The following is an 18314-nucleotide window of genomic DNA, read 5'->3' as shown; positions in this document are numbered from 1 at the left end:
TACGCCATTGTATTAACTTTTTATTTATTTTTTACTACAACTGATATATCTTAAATTGAAACTAGAATTATTTCATAAGAAATATTAGTATATTTCTTTAAAGATTACTATTTCATAAACCCGAACATTTTAAATAGGTGTTCACATACCTAGCCAAGGAATCATACGTTTCTGAAACAAACCCTTCAATTGTTTTAATTTCAACTCTGGGCGCTTTTGTTTTAAACCAACCGTCCATTTCTTTCTACGTGAATTTCGATAGCCTTATAACTTAGACAAATGACCTCAGTAGTAGATAAGTATTTATCTAAGGTTAACACGAGTGTAACAAAGAAACGTGGCATAAAATCCGAAAAGTTATGCGGTGTTGTCACGATTCATTGTCGGAGCGTGACAAAATTCAGAATAATCCCCGAAGTTATTCCACGTTTATTGATTAAAGTTTGTCGTAACTCATGTTGGATGCTGCATTAAGATTTAGATAACTATATAATTTTGTTAGTCGTTTAACGTTTTAAGAAAATTAATAATCTGCATTATAAATTTGTTTATAGGTTGTGTTATGAAATATATGTACCTAGTTATTTATTGATTATAATGTGTTTTATTATTGCAATAACATTTATATCCTCTATATAATATGATTCATCGTCATAAAGCCATTACCTTACACAGGTCTCTTTTTAAAATGAAAAGTGTTTAGGCTGTCGTTAACCACGCTGACCAAGTGCGATTGGTAGACTTTACACACCTTTGAGAAAATTATGGAGAACTCTCAGGCGTGCAGATTTTTACACGATGTTTTCCTTCACCGTCGAAGTAGGTGATATTTTAATTGATCAAAACACATCACTTAGAAAAGTTACAGGTGCATGCTTGATTCGAACTCGGCCCCCCGAAAGTGAAGTCGAGCTCCTTCCCACTGCGCTATCACAGCTTCAATGCTTACATCCTATATACATATGTATGGTATGGTTGATAGGTTTTACCTTCTATGATATTAAAATAAAGGCTAAGTAACTTTTAATTCTTTATTCAATATTTTGACTTAACAATTAATAAAGATTATTATAACAACAATTTGAGACGTGAACCATTAAAATTTAGACAATAATTAATATATTTTCACATTGGTTAGTGTAATAAGTACTAAAATTACGTTTAACTTCTATAATAATGGAAAAAAATTTGGATGTAAACTCTAAGCAGAAAAATAAGAAACCACGCCATATTGCGGATAAAAATGGAACTATTGTTACACTTACTCTTGAAATGTATTGCGATTTTTCTATACACTTGCTCTTGAAATGTATTGCCATGCAAACTAGGCGCCCCCGACCAAGTTTCAAAATTTCCTGGTGAGGTTTTACACAAAAATGAAACGAAATAAGGAGATTAGCGAATTCATATGTTATTTACACATTGATAAAATCGGTTGTTTTCAGAGCCTTTAGCGATTGTGGATTTGAAATAAAAAGAGTGTTTATGGATCTCTCAGACCTATAAGCTAATATAAGTGAAGAAAATGGGTAGCCTTCCAAATACCAGAGATAACATAACATAATTTTTTGCCGCTTTAAATTCTCATAGCATTATGAAGTAATTCTTCTCGTACTAAGTGATTTCTGTCATCATCATCATCATTACCCCATGACCGGCCCACTACATTGCACGGGTTTCCTCCCACAATGAGAAGGGGTTAACGCCCATCACGATGGCTCAGTGCGGACTGGTGGTCTCCACACACCTTGTAGAGAACACTGTAGAGAACTCTCGGGCATGATTTTTCCTTTACGTCGAAGCAAGTGATATTTGAATTTTTTTTAAAACGCACATAACTTAGATAAGTTAGAGGTGCGTGCTGGGATTAGAATTCGGCCCCCGAAAGTGAAGTCGAAAGCCTGCCCACTTAGCTATCATCGCTTTAGTTTTTTTTTTGTCATCAGTACCAAAATCAAAAATCTTTAGCTATAGAAGGACAAGGAAGGCAAGGACATGCTTGGCTCTAGTATGCCATGACGTCACAAGAGCGGCCATGACACACGGCGAGCGTTTTTACGGCAAATAATTTTTTGAATTACAAATTTTCAATTTGTATCAACAAAACCAAAAATTACGTGATTTCGAAAACCATAGGGAAGTTTTTCAAAATTATTCATCATGCCTATTTAAAATCAGGCTTAAGCTAAGTAGAAAAAGCACAATCATACTTTGCAGGTCCGAAATCGGCGGTCCGTGGCGTTCGCGCATTAATTATCTTGCAACGATACACGATGACATTTCTTTCATCTCATTACAGTTACCCAGTTTAGCAGGTACGATGTTAGTCAGAAACCGATTGGGGGGTCTAGGTTCAATTTAACTGCTGTGTACCCAGTTGCGTGCCCAGGACTTTTGATTAGGCTAGGCGTAAAGCAGGAAATTAAAAAAAAAAAAAAAAAAAAATTGGGTAAGCATTACTTTTGTGCATGTATGAAGGAATCATAATAAAAAGTGACCTAGCAAATATCCATAAGTATTAATTGGTAAAATATGAAATGAAGAATTATTAAAAATTGGTGTTAAAGAAACATCTCATATGGAGTGCTAGCGGCGCAGCGCGGCGGTCGTGTCTAACACTGTTCCGGTAGTTTACAACAATTTTTAATTTTTGTCGGTATTCAAACGGCCGTTACAAAACATGTTTAATTTGTTTTATCACTAGTGGTGTAACCTGACAATTTTTAAATATCGTCAAAGTTACTGTTGATTGGTTAAAGTATTTAAGGCATCACCGATCGTCGGAATGTAAGACGGTAAAAAGGTCATGGTATGGTATACATTAGTAATCGTATATTTTAGTATAGTTTAGCTATCGGTCGATATGTCGGGTGGACTCGGAGCGGACGTCGGCTCGGTTGGCTGCAACGTTATCGATGCGGTTTGCTCCACTGCTTCCTACAAAAGAAGAACAATAGCGTTAAGTTCTGGTACCATTTACTACTATACGTTCTTTTCTTAGTATTAATAATAATACTAAGAAAAAAACCTTAAACATAAAAAGTCAAAGTCATTAATATCTTTGTTCAAGTGGGATCCATAGGTGTCACTTTTGATGCGTACATTACATGAGAAGTACACGGTAGTGAGATAATGGCGATAACCATATTCGTAAACTCAAAACTAAAGCTACGAGGGTTCCAAACGCATCCTGGTCTAAGAAGAAGCCCAGAACAAAATTCGCCGGGTGTTTTTTTTGTTATCACCATCTCACATTGTCATTTAAAATTATTAAAAGAGCAACTTGGTTGGTGCAATAATTAACACCAAAGGTTTTTATCGATTACGTAGTCCTTAATATCATCTCAAAGGTTGTTAGCTGGCTGGGCTTCCCACAGAGTTTTAGTCAGGTTTGGACATTCGGCGAGTCCCTCATGCAGCCACTCCCAGCAATGTACAGCTTTGGCTGCTCTATATCCGGAGGTGGAACGCGTAAACGCATAACTAAAGGGAAAACTTTGGTAACGGATTAGCCGACAAGCATCGCACCTATCTCTCCCTCATCAGAATATGCCTGTACGCAGCTATGAGATATGAACAAACTGGGTTTAAGAGATGTTTGAAAGCCCAGTGGGCACGACTTCGACCTCACTTTCAGGGGGCTGAGTTCAATTCCCAGCACCTCTAACTTGTCTAAGTTACATGCGTTTAAAGCAATTAAAATATCACTTGCTTCAACGGTGAGTGTAAACACATCGTGAGGAAACCTGCATGCCTGAGAGTTCTTCGTAATGTTCTCAAAGGTGGATTGGTGGAGTCTACCAATCGCATTTCCCGCTTTGTTTTTTCATCCCTTAAATATTAATATTGGTTATATAAGTTACTAGTTATGTTTAAATTTTATATACATATATATTTTATAGTGACTAGTGAATGAATGAATGAATGAATACACTTTTATTGTACACCAAAGAAAAAAATGTAGTTAATAAATACATATCAAGAGAGTACAATTTGGCGGCCTTATCGCTACATAGCGATTTCTTCCAGGCAACCAATGGCGTAAAAGGAAAAAACATAAAAAATTGGTAGGTGGTGCAATAAATAAGATTAATATATTACACTTGTGCTGTATTTAGGGAAGTTTAATACATTCATTTCTATTCTTTTATTAAATTAAGTTATCGTACATACTAACCAGTGCATGCTGTGACTGCTTATGAGTGAAATTATGTGTCATTAGTAACCCGAGGCGAGCTGTATCCATAACTATAATACATGTAATTTTGTGGGTAGACTAATAAAAATAAAAATAAATTAATAAATCTGAATTGGGCCAGCGTGGTGGACTCAGGCCTTAACCCCTTCTTAATTTGAGAGGAGACCCGTGCCCTGTAGTGGGCCAGTAATGGGTTGATATGATGAAGAAGAAGAATAAGAAGAAGATGATGAAGAGATGCGTTACCTGAAGTTCAGTGGCGGTGTGGCTCTGCGGCTTCTTCCGCCGGTGCTCGACGTGTCCGAAGCAGTGTTCGCACTCATCGTCGCTCTCTTCCGTGTCGGACTCGTCGAAGCGTCGCGGCTTCTCGTATATACAGCAGCCTGGGAACGGTCACATTCGTGTAAATAACAGAACTTAGGCGTTAGGTAACTCTCCCCAGGCGTTGCCGCACGGCGCGGTAAAATGGACGAGTCAGAGTGTCATACAATTATATTTTCATCACAGACAACCAACAAAGTGGTTTTATGCGTATTAAAATAGAATTATTTCCATAAATGAACAAATATTTTTACCTTCTCAATTATTATGATAAATGAACGTTTAATTTTAACAAATTATACACAATTCATAATAAGTTATATTTTATACATGTTTCAAATACGATAATATTACGTTTATTATATTTTGAATACAGCAACGAACAATGCTGGCTGTCTGTCGGTTTACCTTGGCGCGCAAAAAAAGTAGTCGCGCCATTTTCCGTGTCCATTGTTAATAATTTAAAGTGTCCACTGTCCAGTTTAAATCTGAAAGTAGAGCGATACTTTGTAGATTTACTCATGCCGGGAACAAAAATCGAGGCACTAATCGCGAGTGAATATCCAGTTTTAATGAAATATAGAGAGCGGCCCAGGAAACTTTCATACAGTGGAAAAACAGTAACAAATGGTCAGTTATTTTCCCAGAACGTATTTATCCTGTTTTTTTCCTCGCAAGTGTTATGAAAATCGTCGTATAAAACGCGTTTGGTACTTTACTTGTTACACTCTCGGCTTTCTTAGCGCATTCGCTTTTAACCTCTGACAGGGGCGGCCAGTACGTTCAAAAACTTCTTTCAGAATACTCCTGTTTTGCTAACGGATTCCTTAAATTCCTCTATCTACAGCTGCTGGTAGTTTATCTAGAGACAATTGCATGCGTCTAATAACGCCTCGACAGTAAAATGCAATGTCTTTAAACTTGTGATAAACGACTAAGACACCGGGAGGTATCTTTGCATCGTTCGAGTCCATGTAGGACTGAAGTGTATCGATAATGCAGTCGTATTAATATCAAAATACCCACCAACTCAATGTCATGAACATTGGTTATTAATCAAATATAATTTTATTTGTTTCTTGAAAACTATCTAATGACTAAATAATAATTATTAGGGTATTTGTACAATCCTAATCAATTTAATAAAATATCTGGCAAATATGAATTTATAGTTATCAAAAGTTTGGTTGTTTACCCACTTTATAAAATTACTGTAACACTAGATTCAAAATCTACTATTACAGTTCAACTTCTTTAACGGCACTGTACATCACGATGAACATTTTACAGGCGACTTTATGGCTATATCGCTGATAAATGACGATATTTAATGATTTGACTGCAGCAGTTTCGATACAGCGGCCTTGCGAAATAAATATAAAGTTACCTACGATAACTACATTACATCACGCAATATCGTATAAAAACGTTACTTATCGAAAACGTAGCACTTCGTTTGTAGTGCCACAACCCGGGCAAAAGCGCCCAAGTTGTCATGGAAACAAATGTCATATGTATATCAATGTGTAATTTTGTAAGTTATGTGCGTTTTAAGCAATTGAGACATCACTTGTTTCAACGTTGAAGGAAACATCGTGAGGAGCCTGAGAGTTCTCCAGATCCAGAGGTGTGGTGTCCACCAATCCGCACTGCTGAGAGTGGTGGACTACGGCCTAAACCATTCTCATTGTGGGAGGAGACCTTTAGTGGGCCAGTATTGGGTTGATTTGAAGATGAGTACAACTTTATCTCAGTAGAGAGAAAGGAACTGACATTTGGATTTCTTCTTGTTCATGTTCTCGTTGTCGACGGTATCCTCGGTCCAGACCACCTTCTTGCGAGACTGTGCGCGCGTCGGCCGCAGCGTGATCACGGCCACTCGCTCCACGGATTCCTGAACATGTGCAACATTGTTTTTTATTAAACTTTTAATTGGCGGACCAAGCAGACGTGTAGACCAATAAGCGTGATGACTAATTTTGAAAAACTGCCCTATTATGTTCGGAAGTATCGACTATGTATACATAGTCGATAATTAATTGTTTAGTTGATATAAATTGAACATTGTATAAATATTGTGTAGAAGCAGGAATTCCATGATCTATTACCGAAATAAAGCTTAAATTGCTGTACTCCGCGAAAATAAGAAGAATCGGTATGGTGTAATTTATAATTTTTTCAATCCTTATACTCCTCACCAAACAGATCTTCGGCAATGTATCCTCAGAACTTAACAATCATTCATTGTAAAGTCAACATTTCCTGATGATGCTCCGGTTTCGGAGCTAAACGTAGAGGGTATATTGCCGAAGATCTGTTTGGTGTGGAGTATAAGGATTGAAGAAATTATAAATTACACCATACAGATTCTCCAGCTTTTCGCGGAGTGTAACAAATTAAGCTAAATTTTCACAATGGAAATTATATGTAAAAATAAACAGAATTAAGAATACACAGAAACCGTATACACGACTATATACATGTATATATGCTTCAATATAGCATCAAAAGGGCGGGAGGGTTTTACCCATAATCGCTATACATCCGAACATAATAATCACCAGTGGCGTGCATAGAGGCTATGCACAGGGTATGCAGATGATATAAAATAAAGAAAATCTGCAGTACGAGGTATAAAACTTAAGGAGAAATGAAAAAATGCTTTATTTTAAAAATGACTGATAAAAATGATTTATGATAAAAATGCTTTTTCTTTATTGTCATAAAGAAAAACAAAACAGAATCAAAAGTACTTAAACATAACACATAAAATATATACAAATTTTGTTTTATTTTGCACAGATAAAAAGTGTACCTGTTCTCCGAACTAGTTGAGACTGTGTCTCGGAAAACAGGGCTAACCCGCTCGATGACATAGCTGACTACTAGATATTAAGATCACTTGTATGCCCAAGTACTCTGGTTGTGTTTGTACGTGTCATAAGTGTCCATGTGTGTGTGTCAGTGCGTGTGTGAGTGTGTGTATTTGCGTGTGTGTGTGTGTGTGTCTGCTTGCGAGTGTATTTTTGTGAGTGTGTGTGCGTGTAGGTGTGTGTGTGTAAATGTAACTATGATAAATTGGTAAAAACGATTTTCAATTCACTCAATAAATTATACTAGAATCTCCATTAAATTTTCGGTTACTGCGTAATTTTGTTTAAGAAGCCACTTTTTAAGATTGCTTTTATAATTAAGTAAAGTATTCAAGGTGTGCAGAGAAAGGGCATGATGTAACTTGTTATAAAGGTAGGGTCCAAGAAACACAAAAAATCTACGACTAAACGCTGTTTTGAGCTTTGTGAGAGTAGCTAGTTTGGGCTTTCTGCGGGCGCATTCATGAAGTGCGTAAGTGAGTGCTGCTTAAGTGTGGTTGCTAAAATGAATAGTTGCCGGACAGTAAGAACTTGACAGTATTCGTATAACATTTCGGTAGGATACAGGCGGGGCTTAAAACAGCACACCTTAAGTTCTGCTCTTTGTGCTCGTTCAATCTGTATAAAGTATGTCTTTGCTGCACCACCCCAAAGAAGCATTGTAAGAGTTATAAAAAGCCTACCCTAAAGTATTTATAACTCGTACTGGAGATTTTCTTCATTTTTCATAGCATACCCTGTGCATAAGCTCTATGCACGCCACTGATAATCATATTCCAAATTGCGATTTATCCAGAAAACTTTCAGAAAATAAAATTAAAAATTCATTTATTTCAAGTACGTCCACGTCAAGTATGTACGAGTATGTTTGTATTGACTCTACCACCGGTCCGGAAAGCAGATTCTACCGAGAAGTGCCGGCAAGGAACTCAGTCGTTGCTCTTTTCCAATTCTAACAATAATCTGCTCATAATGTTCGACATTGAAAGAATAACACTATTTTTAGAAATGCCCATCAAGTTTAGTTCGGAGATCTACAGTACAGTCTCACAAACAACAAAAACATTACAAGGTCACCTTTTCAAGATTATTATCTAACTGTGTTTACCTATATCTTACAGTTTTTGGTAGGTACTTCATTTTTGTAGGTAGCAAGGTCGGCTTTTTTGATTAAATATTGCATTGTTAAATGTATTGTAGCGGAACCTATAATTCAGTTTAGTTATAAAATCAAAAGAAATCAACAATTCTTATTAAAGATTTATTATCTGCTAAGTATTAATAATTATGTACCTTTACCGTGGCATATACCTAAACACATTTTTTTTTTTTATTTCACTACAAGTTAGTACTTGACGGCAATCTGACCTAATGGTAGGTGATGATGCAGTTTAAGATGGTAGCGGGCTACCCTGTATGGCAATTATATTAAACCCATACAACTAACCAATTTTTTTTCGGCATCGTACCGGAACGCTAAATCGCTTAGCGGCACGTCTGTGTCGGTAGGGTGTTAACTAGCCACGGCAGGAGACACCAGACCAAATTTGTGTTTTCGTAAAAATAAAAAAACACTAACAGTAATAAAGGTAGTGACACATGACGGTAAATGTTGCCACTAAAATGACGGCAAACCAGATAGGTATTCTATTCCAACTAAAAGATTCCTGCCATCGTCTGTTACCTATTGTGTAAATTTTCCGACAGTTCCGAAGCGGTTGTCTCTATACAAAACATGATGATTCATTTCTTTCATTTTCATTCATTCATCCAAGTGTAAATGTTGTATGGAGTCACCAACTGCTAGCAAATGACAGAAATGAAACAAAATACAGGGGATAGTACTATGATATTTATTAAGATGCGAGTCAAAACGCGTCCTAGTTTCTTAAACTCGCCGGTATCTGGCATGCTTTCGTGCAAGTAAAATGCATGTGTGTGTATTGCAATAGTTATTATATATACATAGGTATTTGGTTTTGATATAACTACTTGATAACTTACAGGCTTTGTATTTATTAACATAATAAGGTACCGTTCCACTTTTAATTATTTAAACTTAAACCGTAACAAAACTGTTATTGTAATACATAGATAATTTGACGTTTTGTATCATTTTTGCGACATTGCACGATCAAATAACTCCTGAGTAACATTAGAAACACAGAGAAAATATACTTGTAATTTGAGACTAGCTTAAAAATACATATAGTAAATTGTATACCGGTTGAAATAAAAAATACCAGATGTGAAATATTAAATATTCAATAGTTTCAATAGATACTCTACTTGTTGCTACCCTGTGAAGTTACATCGGCGAGTGAACCACGACTCGACTACACGACTGTCAAATAACATGAATTTGGTTTTACAGTGTAATGACACTTTACAGAAATAACGAGATTTATTAATTTTATTATATAAAATAAATAAATACTGAATTTTGAAAAGTCCTACAACTGAAATTGTTAGCTTTAATGTTAGGAACAACAAGTGAGCTTTCTGGTGATTTTTATTTAACCCTTTTATTTGAATTAAAAATAATTATTTAATAACCCTGTCCTTAAAAAGTCCCTCAATTTTAGCATCATGATAACCTAAGAAGTTGGACAGAATATCGATTGTATGCTGCCCTAACAAAGGTGGTGAAGTCCTAGCTAAATTCCCCCCTTCCGAGTACACAGTGGGCGGGCCAACCATCTTTACTTTACCCGCAACCGAATGTGGCAACTCTTTTACCAAACCTATTTCTTTAACATGTTCATCGTCAAACACATCTTTCATAGTATTAACTGGTCCATTTGGAAATGATGCGCCTTTGAAAATCTCCGCCCATTCTTTTTTAGTCTTAGTTATTATAACATCACTTATTGTTCTGATTATTTCATCGCGGTTCTTAACTCTGGCTGCATTATCTTTAAAACGCTCATCAGCGATTAGTTCTTCTTTATTTATTAGTTTGCAGAAATCTGCAAATTGGGCGTTAGATCCTGTACCTATTACCATGTCTCCATCTTTAGTTTTGAATGCTTGATAAGGTACTAGGTTAGCGTGCGCTGTACCCCATCTCTGGCCTTCTATGCCACAGTTTAAATAAATGTTAGCAATATTAATCATACTTGATATCTGTGTAGAAAGGAGGTTACAGTCTATTTTCTGCCCTTTTCCTGTTTTATTTCTATAGTACAGTGCGGTCATGATTGCACCAAAAGCATGTAGACCTGTGGTGACATCTGTGATGGCTACTCCAGGTTTAACCGGGTTACCATTTCTCTCACCTGTTGTATTCAGCAAACCTCCCATTGCGGATGCAATGACATCATATCTGAAAGTATTAATAATTTTAACAAATTTTATAGCAAGATAACTTTATGCCATCACTGAGACAGGTTTTTATATGTGCCTTTAAAAGCAGATAGGTAATTTTTAGGAACTTCCTCAAATTATTTGTGATAAATTTTGGTATTATACATGTGTAAATACGATTTTTGGTTTGTCCTACAGCAATTAAATAGTTTCGCAATTTATTCTCACCCAGGTTTATTCCTGTAGGGCCCAGTTGGCCCAAACCCTGTGATAGCACAGTATATGATGCCTTTATTGAACTGTTTCAACTTATCATAGCCAATATCAAGTGTGTCCAGTTTACCTGGTAGGAAGTTCTCCACAACCACATCGCATTTTCTTGCCAAGTCATACACAATTTTTTTACCTGTAAAATTTAAAATGTTGCATAAAAAGTTGAACTGAATTCACTGTAAGCAATTAAGAAAATAACCACTACTTACTTGAGATTGTATAATGATTTAGTTCATGGGAAAGGGAACTATATAAAAATAAGGAATAATTTTGAGGTCATAATGAGATTATTAAGTAAATTACAGTTAAATAACAAAAATTGGATTGCATAAAAAAAAACAATCTATTTTATTTTTAAATTAAATACATAGGTTAGAAAATATTGCTTACCTTCTTGACTTTTGAAATCAATACAAATGCTCTTCTTGTTTCTGTTCACACATAGGAAGTAGTAAGAATCAGTGGAGTCCTTAATAAAAGGTGGCCCCCATTTTCTTGCTTCATCACCATCTAGGCTCTCAACTTTTATCACATTCGCGCCCAAATCTCCTAGGGTCATAGTGCATACAGGGCCAGCCACTACCCGCGTTAGATCTAACACATTTATGTCGCTAAGCAGACCATCAGCTTTAGTGGAATAACTATGAGCACGGAAAAACGATTTTGTTGTTACAAATACATTTTTAGAACCTTTTAAAACTTGAAATGTTACTCGATGTACGACCCCCATGACGAATTCCAAACGAAATATGACGATAAACGAAAGAAATTACTATTTACTTATCGTCACAAACTAACGTGTTTGTGTGCGATTATGTGTATAAATCATGTTATACGTGGTTTGATAAGGTTCCATATTACTTGCCTCTTGTATTTGCGGTGAGACAGTCACCGCGGTGCTTGTCGTAGCCATCTCTTCAGTTCGTAACCGCTGCCGATCTCCCATTTAGTGAATGCACATAAAATAAAACTGGACTATATTGATCACATTATACGATTAGTAGAGGAAAATACCGATTGTCGGCTTATGTAAATAGTGACGTCGCCTATTATGCTATGTTATCTTATAAAGCCTTTTCAAATTAGCAACAAACAAGAAAGATAAACACAATTCAAGAATCGCAATTTCACATTTTACAAAGACATTTAGTTATGTCTATTTGACAAGTGACAAAGACATTGACAGACCACTTTTTTAAATTTTTGTCTATGAGTTCATGATTTATGCTTAGTACAAGTATTTTTATCAATATTATTAATTATTTAATATCATTCCAAATAGGTATTTCTCAATATTAAAAAGTCATTTATTTCATGTAGGCCTAATATAAGCAGATTTGAAACGTCAATTATGGCTGTTTTTAGTGACAGTACAATAAACTAAAAAATATTATATTTGCTACAATATTTTTGGTGCCATCCAAGATATTCTTTTAGATTTCAATTATTATTTTAATTCGAAGTTAATTCGAAGTCATTACAAATCTTAGTTATGTTTTAGATTTCAACTAAACATAAAGAATTTAAAGATAACTAATATGACAGTTTTTCTTTTTTAAAGCTCTTTTTACGACTGACCTCTGTTATGCTAACATCATTTATTCTATTTGTACAAAACTAAAATATTAGAACCAGTAAGCTTATAGTATGTGTTACTATAAGCTTACTGGATCTAATAAAACCAAAAATTAAAAATTGCCATGAATCCGCGCCTTTAGAAATGTCAATTAAGTAGGTGATATAAAGACAAAGAGATATTTGATTTTATAAAATACAGAAATTGACATAAGAAAACATGTACCAATCTCCTGGTACTGATATAAAAATAACACTGACATTCTTTATTTAAATTCTATGACTTTAGGTTTGCGCTAGTTATGTGTTTTGGTTTTGTCGTAAGTATGTTATATTAGTGATCTGATCGCAGAAGATGGTAGTTACAGGACAGAGGACGCTGCTTTCCGTTCTCTGTTATATCTGTGGTTAAATTCCTTTAGTCGCCTCATACGAAATCCGTGGAAAGCGGAGGGGTGACAACTGTATTCTGATGTGCTCTCACCACACGGCATAATAATTGGAAATGAAAACATTTTTAAATCGGCACCAACCGAGAATCGAACTCGCAACTGCGTACAGTGCCGTAATATTAAAGACTAAGAATACAGCACAATCTGTATTCTGTTTCAAATCAAAGATTTTGCCAACGACTAAAATAGATTTATATCGATAGATTTTGCAAATAATAATTAGAAGAAGTATTGGGTACATAAAGGCGATAGTATTTTGCGAAAGTTCATTATCTATAAGCTTACAATATTCCGCGTGTGTTTTATTTTTATTATAAAGAAAATGAAACATAGAATAATGAAAATTCCAAAGTTCGTCATGGTCCCCACATCCGCGTCGTTCTCTCGTAAAATACATAAAAACGTTCCGAGCCGCAAGAATGTATTGGAATAATTCCAGCCGCGTATCTCCTAACAAAATCTACTTAGAATTTAAAAATAACATAATATAACAGAATTTTATACACCGAGCGTCATAGAGTCACACGGACGGCCCCATTGACTAAAGCATGTAACATACAGAAATAATTAGTACCAAGGTGCGTGTGAAGGTAGCCGAAAATGATTCATTACCATAGCATTTATTGTCCTTGAAATTCAGGTCACAAAGTGATAGTATGCACCAAATAAATGTCATGAGAGAAGCATCAATCACCTACGGATCAATTGTGCAAACACAATACCCGTAGACCGTAGTAATAACACCCTGTGAACTATTATTTTGTGCTACACAAAGTGAACATTCTCTATGTGGAATTTCAGGAAGACATTTTCCGAAAGGTAAGTAAATGAGGATAAAAGATACTTGGACTACATTAGTGTATGCCTCAAATGCAGACAAATCTGTCTATGTAGGTTTTGGAGTACTTATTTCGAAGTTGAAGAATACCTTTTGGATACTAAGCACGTAGTATTAACGTAGGTACTGTGTAATGACTGTAGAGTGTTTAATGTAGTGTAATATAAGTGATTCCTTATAATTTCTCGTTTGTTTTTAATAGTAGTTAAGTGTATTTATTATGTTATGTACGACGAAGGTAATTAGTGCTCGCATTTACTTACAAACGATTAAATGTTATTTTTTGCTAACATCGTAATATGTACTTATAAGCCCAAAGCCCGTTGTAGATATATTATGATATCCTACACATAAATATCTAGTTAGGAGTCAAATCATCATCATCATCATTACCAGCCCACTCCAGGGCACGGGTCTCCCCCCACATTGAGAAGGGTTCAGGCCGTTGTCCACCACGCTGGCAAAGTGCGGATTGGTGGACTCCACACACCTTTGAGGACATTATGGTGAACTGCCAGGCATACAGGTTTCCTCACGATGTTTTCCTTCACCGTCGATGCAAGTGAGTTGATGCAGACTTATTTTGGAGTCAAATATTTACCCTAAAATACAGCTTAAAAATCTATACCAGTAATAATTTTTCGTGTATAAAAAATATTTTTTTATACCTTGGTTACAGCCAGTTGTTAAAAATTAAAATGTATATTAATTAATGTTTTTCTGGTTTTTCTGGGCATGACCTTGCATTGTAAGCTTCAGTGGGGTACCCATATAGATACACTAGCAGATAAACTAAGCTCGGCCGCCTACGCCGTCAGGAAAATTAGACAGATTACTGACGTAGAAACAGCAAGACTTGTTTACTTTGCCTACTTTCATAGTGTTATGTCTTACGGGATCTTATTATGGGGCAAAGCTGCTGAAATTGAAACTATATTCATATTGCAGAAAAGAGCTGTACGGTATATAAAATTAAATCACGTGTATCCCTCCGTGAAAAATTTAAAGAAATAGGTATACTTACGGTAGCCTCACAATATATTTATAAATAAATAAATAAATATACTACGACAATACACACATCGCCATCTAGCCCCAAAGTAAGCGTAGCTTGTGTTAAGGGTACTGAGATAGCTGATGAATATTTTTTTATGAATATAATACACATAAACACTTATAATATACAGATAAACACCCAGACACTGAAAAACATTCATGTTCATCACACAAACATTTTCCAGTTGTGGGAATCGAACCCACGACCTTGTTGACCCCTATAATTGTAAGACAACATATTAGTCTTTATAAACAAAAAGTGGATATAAACAGTCGACTTAGAAGAAATGGTCATAAATTAGTGACATCTGCATATCGTCTGCGATAGGTGCAGAAGTCATTTGTGGGATTGAGTATACGCTTTTATAATATGATTCCTAAGGTAATTTTGGACCTACAAATGCATAAGTTTAAAGAGTGTGTTAAAACACATTTATTACAGCGAGGTTATTATACAATTGATGAGTTTCTTAATGACAAGTTTGCTTGGAAGCATCCGGCTCCGCTTTCATCTCTCACAAGATAGAAAAATGAATGTTAAAATGTTAAATGTAAATTTTTGATATTGGAAAAGAGCAACTGCTGAGTTTCTTGCCGGCTTCTTCTCGGTAGAATCTGCTGAAGACTTGACGTTTCAAAAGTGCTTGTAAATTAGGCCTACTTGAAATAAATGAATTTTGAATTTTTTGAATTTTGTGTACATACAATAAGTAGACCGAACGGGCTGGTAGTCTGGCTGAGGAGCATTCGGTATTCTAGGACTCAATGTAGCAGCCGCGTATCTTTTTGACAGCAATGGTACAGGGTACAACGATTAATAGCTCATGACGTTCGCGGAAACACTGAAATAATTTTTCATAATACTCTTCAAGAGCTAATATTTATGGTTGTCTGTTGGAACTTCAGCTGCTTTTCAGTTTCTAACGTTATTTGATGATAACCGTTCGGCCGTTACGCGTAATTTATGTGTATCAACTCCCTGACGCTAATAGCACTTCGAAATATTCGAAATTTAAAATTGCCACGCATAACGAGGTTTTCTTTTTATTTGATGGTATATTGGCGATTGAATGCAATCTTAACTGATTTTGACGATATAGTCTTAAGACTCTCGTTTATTTATTAAGTCAAGATCATTTTTTGTCTGACTTTTCGGAACCTTAGTCATTAATTGATATGTATCTTTATATATAATTTTTTTGTTATTATATACCTATATGTATAGTTTTTATGTATACAATATACATAGGTAATTATATATGCAATTATATATGTATAAATATATGCACCACCTACCTCTCTACTTGAGCTGGGTTTTACGCCATTGGTTGCCCGGAAGAGATCGTTATGTATAAGGGCGCCAAATTGTATACTTTGCGATAATTTTTTATTTACAATTTTTCTATATGTTTATGTTGTGTACAATAAAAGTGTATTCATTAATTCAATCATTTAACACAGTTCGCAACGCCGGTTTAACACCAACGTACGATTTACTGTCAATGCAACTTTTTTTTTCTCGCTGAAAAATGCGTTTACGTATCCCTTCCGGAAATAAGCCGGTCATCATCATTATAAAAGTGTGGACTCTAAATGACTTTTTTTTTTAAATTTATTTTACGGCCATGGGGATTGAAGTCCTTTAAGGCCTTTCAAAAAATATTACATTCTGGCTTAAAACTAAGTAATTATCATTTTCTTCGAAACATTACAATGAACTTAAATCCTCTAAATGCCTTTGAGAAAATTATGGAGAACAAAGAAGCCTTTACATTAATAGTCTGAGGATGATAACTTGGAAGTTGGGCGATATCACTAGAGAGTGGATTGTGTAAAATGGTTTTTCCCCTGGCGAATAAAGCGTCAGATAGTAGAAAGACTAGTAAAAAACCCCTACTGGGATCAACCGGTCTGCCCAGCGTGGTGATAATGGACAAACCCTCCCTTTGGGAGAGCCCATTAGTCCAGCTGGGGACGGTTATATAGGCTACTAGATGTGCCTTGCGGCTTCGCCCGCGTAATTTTGGGAGGCAGCTGCGGCTACATAGTCTACACCTGTAGTCATATATGAGATTTTTTCATTTTTTTACCTTATGTAATTTTTTTTTTCAATGAAAAGCTATATACTATATTATACCTCCAAGAATATGTATAAAAAGTTTCGTGAAGATCGGTTTAGTAGTTTTCTCGTGAAAGCGTAACAAACAAACTTACATTCACATTTATAATATTATAAGATAGGATAGGATAGGAGGCTATTGTAATGATCGTAGAAAAATGGTGGATCTAAACTTTTCTAAGTTATGTGCGTTTTAAGTAATTCAAATATCACTTGCTTCAACGGTGAAGCAAAACATCGTGACCTGCATGACTGAGATTTCTACATAATGATTTGATGATTTCGTATTTTATATTTCCTTCAGGGGTTAATAAGCTTGAGTTAATGTAAAAACTATCTTACGTTTGTTTATATACTACTAGCTGTTGCCCGCGACTTTTGATGTGGCATTAAATTTAATTGTAATACTAAAAAAAATTTAAGTATTCAGTATCGCTAAGCCTTAAATGAGGGGTTTGCTGCTGTGCTGAGAAGTTCTGTCCTCTATCTCCAACCACAGTTTGGGCAAAATTAAACACATATTATAACCTCTATAGTACAAAAATAATTGTTTAACTCGGTTATAATTTGTCGGAGTTATGGTGTAAAATCGTCAAACACTTTCATCCTCTCTCCCAAAGGAACAGAGCTTATGTCGGGATAAATAGTATCCCATATTACTTCTAACACTTCCAAGAATTTTGACGGCCGATTGGCGCAGTTTACAGCGACCCTGCTTTCTGAGCCCAAGGCCGTGGGTTCGATTCCCAAGTTTGTGTGATGAGCATGAATGTTTTTCAGTGTCTGGCTGTTTATACGAGTAAGTATTTATGTATATAATTCATAAAAATATTCATCAGGCATCTTGAAACCCATAACACAAGCTACGCTTACTTTGTTTGGGGCTAGATGGCGATGTGTGTATTGTCTTAGTATATTTATTTATTTAAAAAAAAAAAAGAATATGTGAACAAAGTTTCATGAGGATCGGTTAAGTAGTTTGTGCATGAAAGCGTAACAAACAAACTTACATTGACATTTATAATATTAGTAGGGATAGGGATAGGGATATTCTATGTTATTGTCCTTTTTAAACGGTTTTATTTAGCTCACCCCGTTTGTTTTATTTATTATTCTTGGGTCAAATTTAGTAATTCAAATTTCACCCTCTTCCTGTCAACCGATTAATCTGAAATTTTGTATACACTTTGGATTTTGGTTTATTCATTATCATTATAAACTCAAGATGGCCGCCGCTACAAAATGGCGGATAATTTATGTTTTATTAATCCCATCAATATGGGTATCAAATGATAGGGCTCAA

At 35.3% G+C, this 18314-nt stretch overlaps 1 protein-coding gene across 1 annotated transcript; it reads right to left on the bottom strand.

Annotated features, from left to right (window-relative positions):
- Nucleotides 1-2817: 2817 nt before the first annotated feature.
- Nucleotides 2818-12118, bottom strand: LOC120637144 (succinate--hydroxymethylglutarate CoA-transferase-like). Its single transcript, XM_039908811.1, is given in 7 exon segments — nt 2818-2937; nt 4445-4581; nt 6293-6413; nt 9949-10717; nt 10927-11104; nt 11362-11764; nt 11837-12118. Coding segments are annotated over 7 exon segments (1779 nt in total). The 5' UTR covers nt 11918-12118; the 3' UTR covers nt 2818-2847.
- Nucleotides 12119-18314: the final 6196 nt, after the last annotated feature.

This window comes from Pararge aegeria, chromosome 3, assembly GCF_905163445.1.
Source record: "Pararge aegeria chromosome 3, ilParAegt1.1, whole genome shotgun sequence".
NCBI classification, from domain to species: domain Eukaryota; kingdom Metazoa; phylum Arthropoda; class Insecta; order Lepidoptera; family Nymphalidae; genus Pararge; species Pararge aegeria.
The sequence above is the reverse complement of the archived record's forward strand: the minus strand, read 5'-3'. Positions and strand labels throughout refer to the sequence as shown.